Source organism: Zootoca vivipara, chromosome 14 (genome assembly GCF_965207765.1).
Source record: "Zootoca vivipara chromosome 14, rZooViv2.hap1.1, whole genome shotgun sequence".
Lineage (NCBI taxonomy): Eukaryota > Metazoa > Chordata > Lepidosauria > Squamata > Lacertidae > Zootoca > Zootoca vivipara.
The window spans coordinates 2,868,226-2,885,357 of record NC_142597.1 but is presented as its reverse complement, the minus strand read 5'-3'; the positions used below and the strand labels follow the sequence as shown (position 1 = coordinate 2,885,357).

At 44.5% G+C, this 17,132-nt stretch overlaps 1 protein-coding gene across 4 annotated transcripts in view; it reads right to left on the bottom strand.

The window, feature by feature from the left end:
* SLC39A14 (solute carrier family 39 member 14) overlaps nt 1–16,521 on the bottom strand; it is a 38,158-nt gene extending 21,637 nt beyond the window's left edge. For 2 of the 4 annotated variants that reach the window (XM_088657786.1, XM_035139711.3), the window contains exons 1-4: nt 16,367–16,508; nt 6,483–6,759; nt 5,353–5,539; nt 2,265–2,434 (exon numbers count right to left, since the gene is read on the bottom strand). In XM_088657786.1, the coding sequence (XP_088513912.1) occupies nt 2,265–2,434; nt 5,353–5,539; nt 6,483–6,749 (624 nt within the window). In that variant the 5' untranslated portion in view covers nt 6,750–6,759; nt 16,367–16,508. Of the gene's footprint in view, nt 1–2,264; nt 2,435–5,352; nt 5,540–6,482; nt 6,760–16,366 lie in introns of all 4 variants that reach the window. The other 2 variants (XM_088657787.1, XM_035139710.3) reach the window with 1 other exon arrangement.
* Nucleotides 16,522–17,132: the final 611 nt, after the last annotated feature.

Here is a 17,132-nt window from a genome sequence, read left to right as displayed (position 1 = left end):
GTGTAATTGGATATGGCTTTAAGCATGCTGGGAGTACCTGGTGTACTATGGCTCTGGAACTCCAGCAAAGACAATTGTGCACCTCCAATAGGTGGTACTTTCATCATGGGACATTTGCACCCATATGAGATATGGAGGAGAGCAGTCTCTTCACAAGCAAGGTGGAGACTTCCGCTTTCTATAGAGTGGTATCTCTCCATATCTCATGTATTCTGTAGTCAGTCCTGCTACAAATGGCCTCTATAAATGCACATTAGTTTGTACGCAAGTTTGTAATTCCATTCAAGCCGTCCCTAAGTGATGCTTCAGATCACAACTGTAAGACGTCCATATCATAGCTGACGAGAGCATTTAACGTCCCTAGCTCTCCAGACTGTTGGTGGGGCTATCCAGTCACGTTTTCCCTCTTTTTTCTAGCACAGGGACAATGCCAGAGTTCCAGTGTCATAAAGAGCACCTGTTTTACTCTCAGCATCCTACACCCCCCACCACCATGGTCTGTTGCCTGGCCAGAGTGATCGGTTAATTGCCTGTACATATGATATGCATGTGGCCATACCTACCTAGCAGACGGGCATCTGTAGAATTACAGAGTCTCTGCTGCCCAACTACAGAAAGTCCCCAAAGTCCAACTAAGTGAGTGATGCAATTGCACACCAGTTGTTCTTCCAGGGCAGGCAACTTAACCATGGAGGTGAAGCATATACAGTAATTTCTGTTACAGTTTAATCACAAATATAGTTTTGTTTTCAAGCAACACATTCTTCCCCCATCATCAGATGCGCAGTTTTGGAGCTGAAAATACCGTAAATTCAAGAGGGAATACAGTACGTCATGCCTTGGACAGGCAGTAAATTAGCTATAAAACATAGGAGCTTCAAAAATTCTGGATAGTGTTGCTAAGATTTGTTACCTTAGCCTTTTTCAATGGAAGAAGCCAGTTGGTGAGGTGGCCAGGACAGACAGCAAAACTAGTGCTGGGTTCAAAGGGTGGCTCTTTCATACCATGGACAAACCAATGTCTTATTTCAGCCCACAATTTTAGAAGTTTGCAGACACAATATGCAAAGTCAAAATGGAAGACAAAAACAGAGCAAGTGAAGGAGACAAGGGTTACAAACTCCAAAATCGGGAAGTAGAGTTTTTGTTCGTATTTAAGCAGCCCCAGAACATGCAATTCAAAAAAAATTACGGTATGTCAAGATTAAATCTTGCAGACCATCACTGCATCAAGAACCCTCTTTTTTTGTTGGTAAAATCAGATCAATTATTGAAAGAGAAGCCAAGAAAAAACATAGATCGTTCTCCAGAATATTGGTGTTCCTTTGCAAAACAGTCTCTGAAGCTGACAGCCACACTTTTCCCCCTACCTACTCTCATTCATAAGGCCGGTGAATGAACTTGACTACTGGAAGGACTCAGCCTACAGAAACAGTCTACACATAGATCCAGATTAATATATATCTCCTCCTCTAGGTCATTCCAGGCAACATCTACTTTATCTGGCTAGGTTTAGGTAAAAGCTACTATTTTCCATTGTTTCAGTGAAGTTGCCCTCACAACGTTCCCAAAGAAATATTGTGCTAGTTAGCAGAAATAACCAAAAAACCCAACATTCCTTTACACACTTTTGCACAATTGAAGAAACCTCTCACTAAAAGCACAATCAACCCCTTTCCATCAATGCTGGAATGGAACTCAAGAGGCAAAATCCTTCCAGCATTGGCAACACCCACAAGGTGCACTTTAAAGTCACACTGCTGCTCTGGATGACTGTGGATGGCAAGAAACAAGGACCAGGAGAGTGGTGCTAAGCTTCTGCCCTTGAAATGAGGAAACATGAATTATGGCTCAAGAAAGTTCCCAAGATGTGCTCCGAGGAAGCACAGAACTCATGTATGTGCCTACACAGGGACCATGCAGAAGAATTTGCTCCTTTTCTCTCAGCTGATCTTAGGAAGCTTCCTGATGCTCAGAGGGGAAAAGGTCATTCTCAAAAGGAATCAGTGGGCAGGGCAAGCTTCCCCCTCTCTCTAAACCAGCCATCCCCAACCTTGGGCCCTCCAGATGTTTTGGACTACAATTCACATCATCCCTGACCACTGGTCCTGTTAGCTAGGGATCATGGGAGTTGTAGGCCAATACATCTGGAGGGCCGCAGGTTGGGGATACCTGCTCTAAATTGTGAGCAGCCTATCAGCAGAGAACGTAGTGACAGGAAAAGTAGATTGTGACTCAATCCATGTGTCTGTGTCTTACTGCACCTCTGGGATCAGCTGGAACAGTGCGTTAGAGAACAATGTCCCGATGGAGAGCGCGATGAAATACGTTAGGATTCGGGCGAAAAAGACCTTCTTGGTGCAGGGTACGATGAAGATGCCAAGTAGGGAGGCCAGGTTAATCAGCGAAACACTGAGAAATCCAAAGCCCCAGACTGTGAAACAAATAGAAAGGAGGGCCAGTTTACCCAAATAATTGAAAACAGGAAGGTGCCTCTATAGACAGCCAAAGCTGGGAAGGCTGAAGTTCTAGGAGTTTAAGATGGACAGCAGCAGGATAGGCAGAGGACAGAAGCGTAGCTCCTGAGTTCTTCTCAAAGTTGGTATTGAGAGCTATACTCAATACCAACTCAATATCAGGATCTATTAAGAAACTGAAAACATGATGCAGAGGCAGCAGGAATTGTGATTTAGGATTTCGGGTAGCTTAAAAATATTACAATTCGATACAAAACAAGGTTTATAAGACAAAAACTGAACAGAGTACACTGCCATTCAGGTTACATCAGTGAGGAATTTGCTTAGATCACCCAGGATGTAGCTAGTTGAAACCTGCCATGGCTCATTGACTGGCAAAAAGAGATTTAGATTAACCATTTTTAAAGCTCCTTAGATAAAACGGGTACAATCTATGTTGCTCATTAACTGCAGACCCAAATTTTCTGGCTTCAGGCAACTTCTGTGAACAACAGGAAGAAAGTTGAAAAGAATAACCATATTACATTAATCTCACTTCCTTATTTCTGGAATGTCAACAATAGACTCTTTAGGGTCACTTTTGACGTTCTTTTGTGTGTATACTGTACATCTACAAGGTTACTCAAAATCTGTGACAGTCCATATCTGGAAGGTTTGTGCACCAAATTCCAGCAAGGGAGATGATCTCGAGGCAGGTGAAGCTTTCCTATAATGCTTCTTCGTGGATGGCTTTGAGAGGGTCTGAGACATCCAACTCCTTTCCTCTTCTAACACTAGTGTAGAATTACTTCCCCAATCCACAGATCCTTATATGCAGCAGCAGATTGTATGTAAACAACTGAATGTGTGGATTTCTGCATATCTGCCTGTGAGACACATTGGTGGGTTGAGGAGCCACAGCAGGCAGAGGAACCCCTCCTCCCAAATTCAAAAAGTCTGTGAAATAAAAGTGGAAACTTAACAGTGAAAATGTATGCACTAAGCAAATCCTCCATAACAATTGACATTTCTGGTTATCTTGCCTAAACCTGTTTTGCTCTTGTAGGGATTATATATATATATATATATATATATATATATATATATATATATATCATGTTTCTGCAAAATCTGTTCTTCTAAGAACAGGAGAGATAGGGCACCTGTCCTTGGGATGCAATGTTCTCCTGCTATTCTTTGCAGCTGTATCCACTAAGAAAAAAAATACTACTCAAGAGCAAGACTGAAGTGTTTCATCTTAATTAGATCTACTGGAACCTGACTATGAAGGATCTAGCCTGCTTGTTGAAATGGCAGGCTTGAATACTTCACACCTGCAGATCTGACTCTTGCGTGAGGACACAAGGTTGGCGTGCTTACTCGTTAGTAGATCCGCAGGCAAAGGTCCTCCTGTTCCTATAACATGTGTTGCACAAAACATCCCAGAAAAGCAAATCTCTCCATCAAGAAACTGGCATTCCGTGGATCAAACCAGGAAGTGAAACACTAGGTCAGGATCTGCTGTGAACAAGCAACTAAAGCGACCATCCATTCACCTTTTCTGGACGCCTAGTACATCAAACTTCATCACTGCATTTCTGTTCACTGAAATTTATTCTTGAGGAGGAAAAAAAGTTCATCCTATGGAGCGAAAAATACGGTAGATTCAGAAGGGACTACAAACACTATTTCATCGTTGTCTGTATTTGCAACTGAAAATAGTGTTGGCCTGGGTTTGTTTTTTATTCTGTTGCCTTTTTGTTTAATATTCCTGTAACACCTCAATGCTGACTCATACCATAGCTGCCAAGTTTTCCCTTTTCTTGCGAGGAAGCCTATTCAGCATAAGGGAAAATCCCTTAAAAAAATGGATAACTTGGCAGCTATGACTCATACCCATCTTAGGATCTACTAAAACGGTTGTAATTACTGGCTCTTCTGCAAATACCCACCAGCAGGGATGACCTCTTTTTTATATACTGAGCTTTTTCTTCTCAATAGATAGTATTTCCAAGTTCTCTATTTTGTCATACAGTGCAATCCTGTATGCGTCTACTCAGAAGTAACTCTACTGAGTTTAAAGGGACTTATTCTCAGGTAAGCAAGTATAGGACTACAACCCTAACTTGCATAGCTGATCTCTGTTACCTGGTGGTTGGCATAGTTCCTTAACTTGGGGAAAGTGTGTTATATATGATTCATTAATTGTGGACCCACATTTCCTGTCCACAAACAGGAAGATCTGTGAATTCACAAATTTGTGAATGATAGGAGCAAAATTGAGAGCCAGCCTATAGGCTATTCCAATGTGTGTAAAGGTGTAAACGCCATGGGTGGTATTAAGCTAAGTTCTACTTAGAATATCCACTAAAATTAAGAGATCTAAGTTAGTCATATCCGTTAACTTCAATAGGTCTGTTCTGAGCACGACTAACACTGAATACAACCTTATGCTTTCTTCTGCACAGCCTAAACAATTCTAATTTTGTCTTTCATTGAGAGCAATACCTGTACTTCCAAAGGCCCATTTCCACCTGTAAGTATGCAGCAGCCAGCATACGGTATGTATGGAGCTGCCTTGACAGCACTGACAGCTCAATCTGGAGCACAATGAAATTATACTAGAGGAGGGGGGATTTTAGATCAACTGACTTTTCCTAGGCAAGGACACAAGGGTAGGGTGTATGGGGCATTATGTCAACCTGTACCTGGAAAAGGAAACCCCATTAAGAACAATAGTTTACAGTTCTGGTTGACATTCCATTTCTACAGCAACTTGCAGGAGAACAAGGATGGTCAGGATTTGAAGGCATTTCTCAGGAAGCTTTTGCTTTAAAAGACTAGCTGTTAAACTTTTGCTAGCCTGGCTGGCTGGCTTGTAACTGCACAGACACACCTTCTGAGGAACTGGGCTTCCCCTCCTCTGTCCTCTCATCTTCCTCATCTTCCAGGTTTTCAGACATGCATGCCCTTGACTCCAGCTGCTGCAGGATGGTTGGGCAGAACTCTCGGAATTCACTCTTGCCAAGGCTGGAGTCTTCACTCAGATTGTGGGTTGCAAAGATCTCTGAGGAACTGAAGCACTATAGGACAGAGAGCAAGGGGTGGTGAAAATCCCAGAGCTGTGCATTTCGATAGCATGCACACCCTGAAGGCTTCCCAGTGAGCTTTACTGATCCACAAATTATGCACTGCCTCCTGTCACCATTCTAGCTTCCTTTGGCTCCTGCTCTCCCTGAACTGTTTTTATTCAAGCTGGTGAGTATAAAAACATAGCAGTTTTATGGTTCTTGAGGGCAGGAACTTGTTTGTATAGATCTTAAATCTGTGTATAAGACGACCCCCAATTTTTGACTGAAAAAATAGGGGGGGGGGGCATCATCTTGTACACGGAAAAATATGGTATACACACCCACACCCCCTTCATCCAATGATCTCAGGGAAGTTCACAAGATAAAAATACAAGATAAAAGCACAAATAAATATAAATAATAATAATACTTTTAATTATTTCTAAAATAGCAACTGCAATGAATAATAAAGTAATATGGGTACTACTGCTACTAAACAATAATTGGGTGCTGATTTTGACCATTAACACTCTAAATCGTCCAGAGCTGGGCATGTCATAGACCATCTTTCCCTGTATAAACCATAACAGGAAGACCCTGCCCCTCCTCCACTAGAAAGAAGCAAGGAGGGTAGTGATGCTGAACAGGGCCTTCTCAGGGGCAGCACCAACATTACAGAACTTGCTCCCCAGAGAGGTTCATCTTTTTGCCTCTTCTCTGTTAACTTTTAGGTGTCAGCTCAAGACAGTTTTATTTCAGAAAGCTTTCAAAATCAATTGAGTGGACTTAATTAAAGGTGCCCCACTATAGACCCTTTAGGTTTTATCATTTTAATATTTTTCAGCGGCATGCATCCATAACAGCCAGGTTTTTAGCATTAGTAGTGTGATTTGTGGACCCACTCACTACCTTCAAAAGCAGGACAGAAATAGCTTATATAAACACAATACATTACCGATGATATGTTTCTACGCTGCTGCTCTGTGCGACTAATGTTGTTCCTTCCAACTCCCACATCAAGGCGATTCAACAGGGATTTGAGCTGCTGCAAAGTGAGCTTGTCATGTTTGCCATACCGGAGGAAGAGGTCTTGCAGGAAGGAATCCGCTGTGATAGAAGTCTGTGACAAGGCTCCTGAGCTGGCCCACACAGAGCATGCAAAACCCAGCAGACAAAGCTGTAGGGGCAAGACACATTTCGAAGGACCCACATTCCAAAACATGGCAAAAATTCTGAAAAGAGAGAGAGACGTGTGCACTTGGATCAGTACGTTTCAGTCAGTGCAATACACAAGCCAATTCCAGCCACACTAATCTCATGTCTCCTGCAACCAAATTAATAATTAGATATCCTAATTGCAGGCAACTCAGTTCCAGCAAATCCTACTTGCAACAACTATCAAGTCCCCAGAATCATGCAGACTTCAGACCAATCTTTAACCCAAACACTCATTTAGAGACTCATATCTTAATTTTTACCACATTTTTGTTTCAATCCATCTTAGACCCCCTATAGTGCATCCCAGAACACCAGATGAAGACCAATGAGCTAGATGGACCATGTTCTAATTCAGCAAAGTGCAGCTTCGTATATTCCTCTGAATGGTCAAGGCATTAGAAATGAGCAAAAAGAGAAATAATGTCACAGAATTTCACTTAGAGGAAGCAGCACAAAACTGGATACAAAACTTCTTAACAGTGACACCATCTGATGAGATGAATCAAATGCTAAATTCATGAGCCGTGTGTGTCTGTTGGAAGTTTTTGCACTTTGCAAAACACACTGCCTCTGAACTAGAGAAGAATTATATTTCCACACCCATTCACTAGGCTCATGGCCATATTGAACATAATTTCTGCTGATGTGCGGCAGACTTTAGTCTCCTGTGGAGTCTGACCCAGAGCAGCATTGTACCACAGCCAGACAGATTGTGGTCAAAGCTATCCCTGAACTGGCAAGGCCCACCAGGACTGATCTGGCCACCAAGGAGACCTAATTCTCCCCCGCAGCACAGCAAGACAGGAAAGGAAGGGGTTTCGAGTCACCTCTCCAAACACAATCCTGATAAACTGTGCAGGGGCTCCCCACTCCCTGTGCTGTTGCACAACATTCACTGCTTTCTTATTAAAAGGGGATAGACATTCTTATAGTCTTAAGAGCTTAGTTCAACTCCAAGATGGTTGTTTCACAAAAGTGTCAGGAATTCCTTAAGAAATGGTCAGCTTGGGGGGGGGGGGGTGTTGGAAGTAGCTAAGCTCTTTGTACAAACAAGACCTTAGGTGGAATGATGGGCCAGTTTAAATTCCTGTATTCCTAAATTGCCTCTGGCCATTTTCTTTTTTCTAGGCAAGGTAGCTGAACCTAGTGAAGCATTTCCAAATACTGTAAACTGTTAGCGCCACACAACTTATTATAACCAATAATGATGTACATAGTTCTGTTGCTCCAAGAGGAGGACCAAATTCCAAAGGAGGCTACAATACCAAGCGGGAGGCTTGGGTTAAAGCCACATTCTATTCTTGGCTCTTCCTCACACTGTTTGCACCACAGATACACTGGCAGGTTTTGCAGCGAGCGCATGAAGTAGGAATGGGGAGACCTGCTTTTCCAAATTGTTCAGTGGAAACATATTAAGAAAGTGTTATAATAATTTTAAGGCCATATATATATATATGGGAAAGATATATATATGGGAAAGATTGAGGGCACAAGGAGAAGGGCAGGGCCCAGGGGCCCTCCTTATGTTCATGGACCGCAACTCCCAATAACCATGACGACTGGCCAATCTGCCTGGGCCAGATGTGGGAACTGAACATCTGAAGGATGCTACTGACTTCCTTGCAGTACAAAGCATAGCAAGAAAGTATTTAAGCTGCAATCCTGAAGCTCACTAGGTAGCCAGTCACCTCTGCTTGACCTACCTTGCAGGGTTTTGTAAGGAAAAAACTGAGAGGGGTAGAACTATGCCACCTTGATCTCCTTGGAGGAAAAGTGCAATATAACTATAAACATACTTTATTTATTTTTTGCATACATTTACTAGAGCGAGGGTCACCAATACGGTGCCTGTCGCAACACCACCCTTGAGAAATTTCCCTGGTTACCATAAGGGCTGTAAGCCCCTAGTCACTGCCCCCTTGCTCATAAGATGTCAAGGATGGCTATTCCCCCCCCCCTGCCTAGAGAAGTACATACAGCTGAAGGAGGAGGTTGGAAGAGTAACACTCTCTTTGTATTTCCACTTTCAGCTCTATTTGCTTTTCAAAACTCAGGTTGGCACCTGAGCTGCTGCGCAGAGCCTTGATTAGCACATAAGCCATAGGGGTCAGAGGAGAGGAAGAAAGAGAGGTGGTGTGCATATATGTTGGATCCAGAAACATGGATCTTTATCAAACTGCACAGCATTTTTCACAGGTTCCCCCTGCTCCCACAGATCCCATCCATCTCCATTGATTGAACCATAAAAGTCACAGGTCTAGTGCTAAAGCTATGGTGCAAAATCATGGATCTGAGGCAGGGATCTTGTTGTCAACCTATGGAAACTGAGCATATCCATGAGGATTTGTGCTTTGGCTCTATGTTTGCGGTGCTGGCACTGAATACGTGTGGTTTAATATTTGGTCATTTACATTGTAAGCCCTCTAAGGCAGGATCATATCTTTTTACCTTGCATTATATGGTGAAGAGCCTTGTATGTCTATAGTGCTGCATAAGTGAACAATCACAAGCTTTGCTCTCAGTGGCACACAAGTCATTATCCCACTAAAACTATATTTAAATGAAAAAAGGCAATCCAAGAGGGGTTAACAAGTGGCACACAAAATATGTTCTCTCTTCTTCCAGTCAACCTTTCAACAATATGCATGCAACTTTCAGAATGTACAGCACATTGAAATGGTAGAAGTGTGTATTGATACACAGCCCATAGACAGAGGATGTGGAAAACAACTATCCTCTTACAAATAAAGAAACAACCAGTTATTTGCTGCCATTATGGCAGACACTATGCTAAAGACCTCAGCTACTAGCACCTTTAAGGGGTCACTTTAATTGGTCAAGTGCAGATTGGGCCCTATCAGATCAGGCAGTCCAGAGACCAAGAACACGCCTGATAAAAGTTCCAAAGTCCACAAGAAAGTGCAGTACCAATTGGATACACGCATGAATGTGCATATTAACAAGGAAGACAGGAGGTCTCTTGCATAACAACTCGGTGAAATCCTGCCCCATAGCTTTGGCTCAGGTCCAAAACCTGGGAAATGACATTGTCAAGTACAGTCACAAGGCACACTATCCAAACCATTCTTATCACTGTTATAGCAATAACTTTTGCATGGGGGCCTACAGCATCAGAGGAGTGCAAACATAGGGCCACGTGGCAGTCTAACCTAGATTGCCACAAGATTAAATTAGGATCAAATTGCTCCAGACAATTATGTACACAGAAGGATGACATACTCTGTGATCCATCAAACTTTATAATTCACTTTTAAACAGATTTTATGCATAAACATTCACATTTATAAAATACTAGCTGGCCTGGCCACGCATTGCTATGTGTCATCCCTGTGACTGCCCCCACCCTGTTCCGACCCATGACCTATTCTGCCCCCTCCTCCCCCACCCCCGCCTCATCCCTGTGACTCCCACCACCCTGTCCCGACCCACGACCTATTCTGTTCCCTCCCCCCCACCTCTGGGTCATCCCTGTGATTGGCCCCACCCTGTCCCACCATGACCTATCCCGCCCCCTCGGCTCAGTCTGCAAAGCTGAGCCAAGATGCTGTGGAGAGGGAAGCTTTCCTACCTGCAGTACCAGTGTAGTCATCACTAGAGGACGCTGCTTTGCAACCTCTCCTGTGTTCCCAGCATCTCCGGCTGTCTGAGTTTTGTGTTCGGGAAAATGAGTTTTACCTGCTTTACCTGCCATAGGCGTGACATATCTATGCAAAATGTATATGGTCACTCGCATATTCGCTTGGGATGTTGTGTCCAAATTTGAACGCAATCACTCAAGCGGTTTCGGAGAAAAGTGCAGAAATACCCACATGGCCAGTTTACATTTTTTTTATATAGATATAAGCCAAATTTTAAAATGTCAAAGAGGTGAACAAAATGTAGCCACAAATACGTATCAGGGAAACAGTATAAAAACACGCAAAACACCAGAGCCCTTTCCTTCAATGGAAATTTGCAGGCTTACACCTGTGCACCTTTTTAGTCACAGACACTATGTCAATTTTTTCAAGGGGAGCCAAATCTACTTCACAGCTTCATAAAACCTACCCATACTGTATAATAATAAAAATATGGCCTTTTAAATGTTTTGTGGGAGGGGGGGGTTATTGGTTTGCTTGTTGTTTTTTAAACTATTTTGTGTTTTCATTTTGTATTTTTATGTTGTGATCTATAGATAAAGGGCAGTATACACGAAGAAGAAGAAGAAGAAGAAGAAGAAGAAGAAGAAGAAGAAGAAGAAGAAGAAGAAGAAGAAGAAGAAGAAGACAGTCCTTCACCCCCTTTTTCTGACATACTACAGGAAACATACCTGAGATGTGCCAAAGACCCCCAAAATTGCCCAGGTGGTCATTAAAAAAAAATTCCTAGAGTTAGTTAGAATAGCAGACTCCATATCATGATGCTGTGAGGTATCCTAACCAGCACTCCTAACTCCGCATTGCTGTCTGGCAGCCATCTCCATCCCAATTCTCACCACCTAGAGCAGGCATCCCCAAACTGTGGCCCTCCAGATGTTTTGGCCTACAACTCCCATGTTCCCTAGCTAACAGAACCAGTGGTTGGGGAAGATGGGAATTGTAGTCCAAAACATCTGGAGGGCCGAAGTTTGGGGATACCTGACCTAGAGAGTGCTCCCCCCCAGTGGTGAAGTACCCTCTAGCTGTCAATCGTGATCAACCCAATCAAAGAGCATAGAACATGGCATCATGCCTGTATACTTTACCTCCCCCTTCCAACCAACTCCAAAGGCTGCCAAAATAGTTCTATGTTGTTGTATAAGCTTGGCTAGTATTGGATTAAAGGTAAAGGGACCCCTGACCATTAGGTCCAGTCGTGACCAACTGTGGGGTTGCAGCGCTCATCTCACTTTACTGGCTGAGGGAGCCGGCGTACACCTTCCAGGTCACGTGGCCAGCATGACAAAGCCGCTTCTGGAGAACCAGAGCAGCACACGGAAAGCCGTTTATCTTCCCGCCAGGGCATTTATCTACTTGCACTTTGAAGTGCTTTTGAACTGCTAGTTTGGCAGGAGCTGGGACCGAGCAACGGGAGCTCACCCCGTCACAGGGATTCGAACCACCGGCCTTCTTATCGGCAAGCCCTAGGCTCTATGGTTTAACCCACAGTGCCACCCGCGTCTAGCTACACCCGGATTAGCTACATCCATATTCTAGTTTGGTGTTTTATTTCCCATTTGAATGTGGCTTACTGTTTCTCCACCTTTCCCTTTCTTTTAATAGTCTGTTTAAATACACTGCTTTACTGGCTAAGCTGCTGGGTTAAAACGCCTGGGTGGTCAGGAGAGGTGACAGGCCAAAGTTGCCAGGCAGAAGAGTTGGAATTCAGCCCTACTCTCAAGTAGATCACCATGAAGCGGTGGAAATCCTATACCCGTTGCCCTGGGGGGACAAATAAGCAGCTGGTGGCAAGAGGACTGTAGCACAACAGTGCACCTGTTGCCAGTGGGATACCTTCCTTGGTTGGCACTGGAACAAGGTGTTGCCATCTATCACAGGCTGTGCATAGGCACCTGCACAAATTCAGAGCTTATAACGGGTTTTTTTTAACAACCGAAGCTTAAAATTCCATGAGAAGGAAGAGATAAAACTGAAATGAGAAGTGCTGACCTTGGATAAAGGGTCAATAGCACTCTGTGCACTTCATGGTGAAGTGACGCTATAACAATGTAATACAGTATTAGAAGACCTGCTCTGCCCCTCTCCCCAGATTACATCCAGGAAGGTTACAGTAAAGCAGTTCAATGTGAAATGATCCCTCCATTAGGAAGGCTAAAAACTTTCTACCACTATCATGTCATGCTACAAGAGACACCAAAGGTGTGAAAATAATATTTGACATTTGTGCAGCACTTCAAGTGTTTAAAACACTGCATACATTATCTTATTTATTTAAACTATTTCTATCCCGCTTTCCCATTTAAAAATGCTCGCCGCACTCCTTACAACCACTCTATAAGGATTGTAAGAAAGGAGTATTTATATAAGAACTCCTGACACAACCTCTGAAAAGCATAAAAGAAGGCAATGTTTCATTAAGCATTTTTGTTTTACTTTGCCACTTGCAATTAAGAAAGCAACAGACCTTAACCATTTAGCTAGATGAGTCTCTCCAGATTCTTCACAACACACAGAAGAATTTCCTGTCTACACACTGAAATGAGTTATTCATGATGCATTCACAAAGTTAAGACTAAGCTGCTCATAAGCATCACCCCTTCACACCACTTGCTTTGCCAAGAAGCTGCCATCAGCAACTCAGCATCAGCCCCCATCAAGTCACAAGACTTCCTATACTGCACCCTGTCCCACCCAATAAGCTACTCTGTATTGCATCATCCAGACGAGACACTTAAGTGAGACCCCACAGAGACCATCAGGTGACAGAATGGAGAATTCAGCTGAGGCAATATCACAATTTTGTATACATCCTTCCATTAACCTAAAGCCACAGAAAACACTTATCTCTCCAAAATGGTTTGACTTTACCCTTGAAGGTGCACTCTTCCGTTGTCTCCTGAGACAGATGGATCTAACAACCAGTAGAATACAGAAGTTTAGCAAAATATGTGGCATGATATGGATGTAAAATTCCATAGTATGCATTTAGCATATTATGACTGCCTATAAAAGGTGCTGCTAAACTTCTGTGTTCCAGTTACAGAAAACTACTTCTCCTTAATTAGGGAAAAGACAGAGTTTTTCATTTTTTGGCAATAATAAAATCACATAAAAAGTTAAAAGGTATATGGGTGTTTTGTTTCATTTTGAAATTGTCACACAATTTTCTTTGTCTGTTGCATGTATATGAACCAGACTTCCAAACAATCTAAACAGCATCTATGCTGAATGTGCATTTACTGACTTACAGTATTATTTTGATAGGGAGCGGGTGGCACTGTGGTCTAAACCACTGAGCCTCTTGGGCTTCCCGATTGGAAAGTTGGTGGTTTGAATCTGCACAACGTTGCTTTGTCCCAGTTCCTGCCAACATAGCAGTTCGAAAGCACGTCAAAGTGCAAGTAGATAAATAGGTCCCACTGTAGCAGAAAGGTAAACAGCATTTCTGTGCGCTCTGGCACTCATCATGGTGCCCCATTGTGCCAGAAGTGGTTTATTCATGCTGGCTACATAACCCAGAAAGCTGTCTGCAGACAAACACTGGCTCCCTTGGCCTGAAGCAAGATGAGCACCGCACCCCATAGTTGCCGTTGACTGGACTTAACTGTCCATTTAGCTTTATCTTCCTTTTATTATTTTATTATTATTCATTATTTTGATTCAGGACATTGTTGCTCTATGTTTTGAAATGTAGGAACACTTGACACTGTGTGCTTTAAACATTTTAATAAATAAAATACAGTGGTATCTCAGGTTAAGTACTTAATTGGTTCCGGAAGTCCATACTTAACTTGAAGCGAACTTTCCCATTGAAAGTAATGGAAAGTGGATTAATCTGTTCCAGACAGGTCCGTGGAGTACTCAACCTGAAACGTACTTAACCCGAGGTATGAGTGTAATTGGTTCTGGAAGTCCGTACTTAACCTGAAGCGTACTTAACCTGAAGCAAACTTTCCCACTGAAAGTAATGGAAAGTGGATTAATCCGTTCCAGACGATGAAAAACACCCCCTAAAACAGCAATTTAACAGGAATTTTACTGTCTAGTGAGACCATTGATCCATAAAATGAAGGCAGTAATCAATGTACAGTGGTACCTCAGGTTAAGTACTTAATTGATTCTGGAAGTCTGTACTTAACCTGAAGTGTACTTAACCTGAAGCAAACTTTCCCATTGAAAGTAATGGAAAATGGATTAATCCGTTCCAGCTGGGTCCGCGGAGTACTTAACTTGAAAGTACTCAACCTGAAGCGTACTTAACCCGAGGTATGACTGTATAGGAAAGGTAAGGTGAATCAAAACTAGCTTCTGCAGAGGACTCCTTTCCCTGTACTATTTGTATCTGCTTCTACAAGTGACTTTCCCCTCCCCTTCAAAGCTGAAAAGTACTTTTGGCCCAGCAAAAATGCTTTTGCAGTGGAACAGTTTGCAGCAGAGAAACATTGTGCGAGGAAGCCCCACTCTGCCATGCTTCTCTACTCTAAAACCCATTTTTCCAAAGCTGCCTTTATTGTGTATTGTGCAGTTAGCCACTAACACATGCATTGCCAACACGGTGCCCTCAGAGGCCTTCCCTTGTGTTTTGCAGCGTCTCATTTCTGCTCCCTCCTCCTCAAAAATAATATTTGAAAGAGGCCTTCCACTTTAGCCCACAGAAGGCTTTTTTCAAGTGCAATTGCTGGCAGGGGGATAATGCATATGCATGTATGTGATTGTGATGAGTGTACATGTGTATCATGGTGCACACATCAGAATGCCCAAATTGCAACTGTGCCTATGGAACCACAACGGTTGGCTACCCTTACAAGAGAGGGATTGATGAATACACTGCTGCTGGTAGAGTATACAGATTCCCTCCCACAAGTCAGAACTCTGTCTCAGAGGCAAAACTCCATGACGTGACAACATTTCCCACATCTTTCATGTGAGTTATGCACTCTGAGCAAAGTATTCAATCCTGCCCAGCAACTGAAGGCTCAAGCAGGCAGCAAGATAGGGAGTAGCAGTGCATTCACATCTACCGTAGCATCTGGGAACACCTTAAACTGCTGGGAAATTTATTCCTGCTTCCATTGAACCCTTATAGCACACCATTAAACTCTGAGAAGAACAACCCAACAGCTATTTACAAGTTTGTATTGGAAGAATAAGTATTCAACAGTATCTCAAAAATATGCAGGCTGCACACATCCATACATGACTCCCAACATGGAAAGGGGAGAACAAGTGGGTATGTTAGAAAGGGATTGCCTAGGGCAGGAAGTTTTTATTGCAGTGTATTAAGTGACCATTGAGCAGGCAGTATATTTAAATGAGCAGCCTTAGGGTTGAAGAATACTGTATGTTCTTAGCAGACTGGATGGCTCCTGTATGAATATGTCATACCGCATGGCTACACTTTGGGGTGAGTGTGCTGGAGGGAAACTACATTCTGGCCTTCATGGAGGGGCAATGGGAAATGAGATGATCCCTGGATGGGAAGGATGCTTGTCCTACAGGGGATATTGGTGTGGAGCAGATGGGGGATGTCTCCTCGGTGCACCTGGATATGAGTTGAGGGTGGGAGTCTTTGGGACAACACATGGGAGTTTGGCCAGTCCCTAGCAGACTGTCTGGCAACGGGGTCGGGAGGGAATCCCGGGCGGGGGCAGGACTCGGATCCTTGTCGAGGGAAGATCTTGAATGAGAAAGTGGAGGGGCAAGAGTCGTCTCTCCTGGAGCCGAAATGGGGCTGCCCTAGTAGGGAAGGCGGAGTCGGGGAGCTGCCTCTGGGGCTCCTGTCTCGGGGAAGGGGCCTGACCTGCCATACTTCGGGGGCGGGCGCTCTGGCGGGGCTCATGGCAGGCCCAGGAGTCCGCTCCCCCGAAGAAAGGCCCTGTGGACAGCATGACACGTGTATAGATGCGGCGGGCATGTCTGAAGCGCCCAGGCGAAGGGGCCCCGCCCGCTCCCCCCTCTCTACCTCACGACGCGTGTCACGTCCTCGCAGCACGGGCAGCCCTCGATCCGTGTCCCGCCGGCCGGTCGGCTCCCCTCAGCGAAGGCCGCGCGGAGAAGCAGGAGGAGAGACTGACGGGCAGCTGCCGCCGCGCATGCTCCTTTCGGAGGAGGAGGGCGCCCCGCCTCCGCCCCCTCCTGCTCCTATTCATCGGCTCGGGAACTCGGGCTCTGATTTGCATGAGCCTTGCCCCCCCCTCCGCCTAGCCCCGCCCACTCGAAGAGCCGGTCCCACGTGGCGCCTCGAGGAGATTGGCGCGAGGCAGAAGGCATGGCCGCGGGTGGAATGTATTTTGTGGCACTTGCTTTACCTAATAAAGCGAGCGGGCGCAGGCAGGCTGCTACTGTTGCTGTTTGCCGCTGCTGCTGCCGCTGCTGCCGGACCAAAGCGGGGGAGGGGGCGCTGCCTCTGGGGAAATCACCGCCCCCCCCCCCGGTATGCCCAAACCGTTGGCGCCAAGGCCTTTCTAGCCCCACGTGTGTGTGTGATGCCTGCACGCCTATCCACCCAGGGCCATGAAAGGAGCAACGTGGGCGGCAGCAGTCCTGGCCTCCCGCAAGTGCCAGACATGCCCCCCTCGGATGCTGCTGGAGCCCAACTCCGATCAGTCCCAGCCAGCAATCCTAGCAGGTGTCTCCCACCAGCATCTGGCCGCCGTTCCTGGAGGAGAGACTGTTCTAGTCGTCACGCTTTGGGGAACCGACTTTTTAAAAAGAAAAAAGAAAAGGGC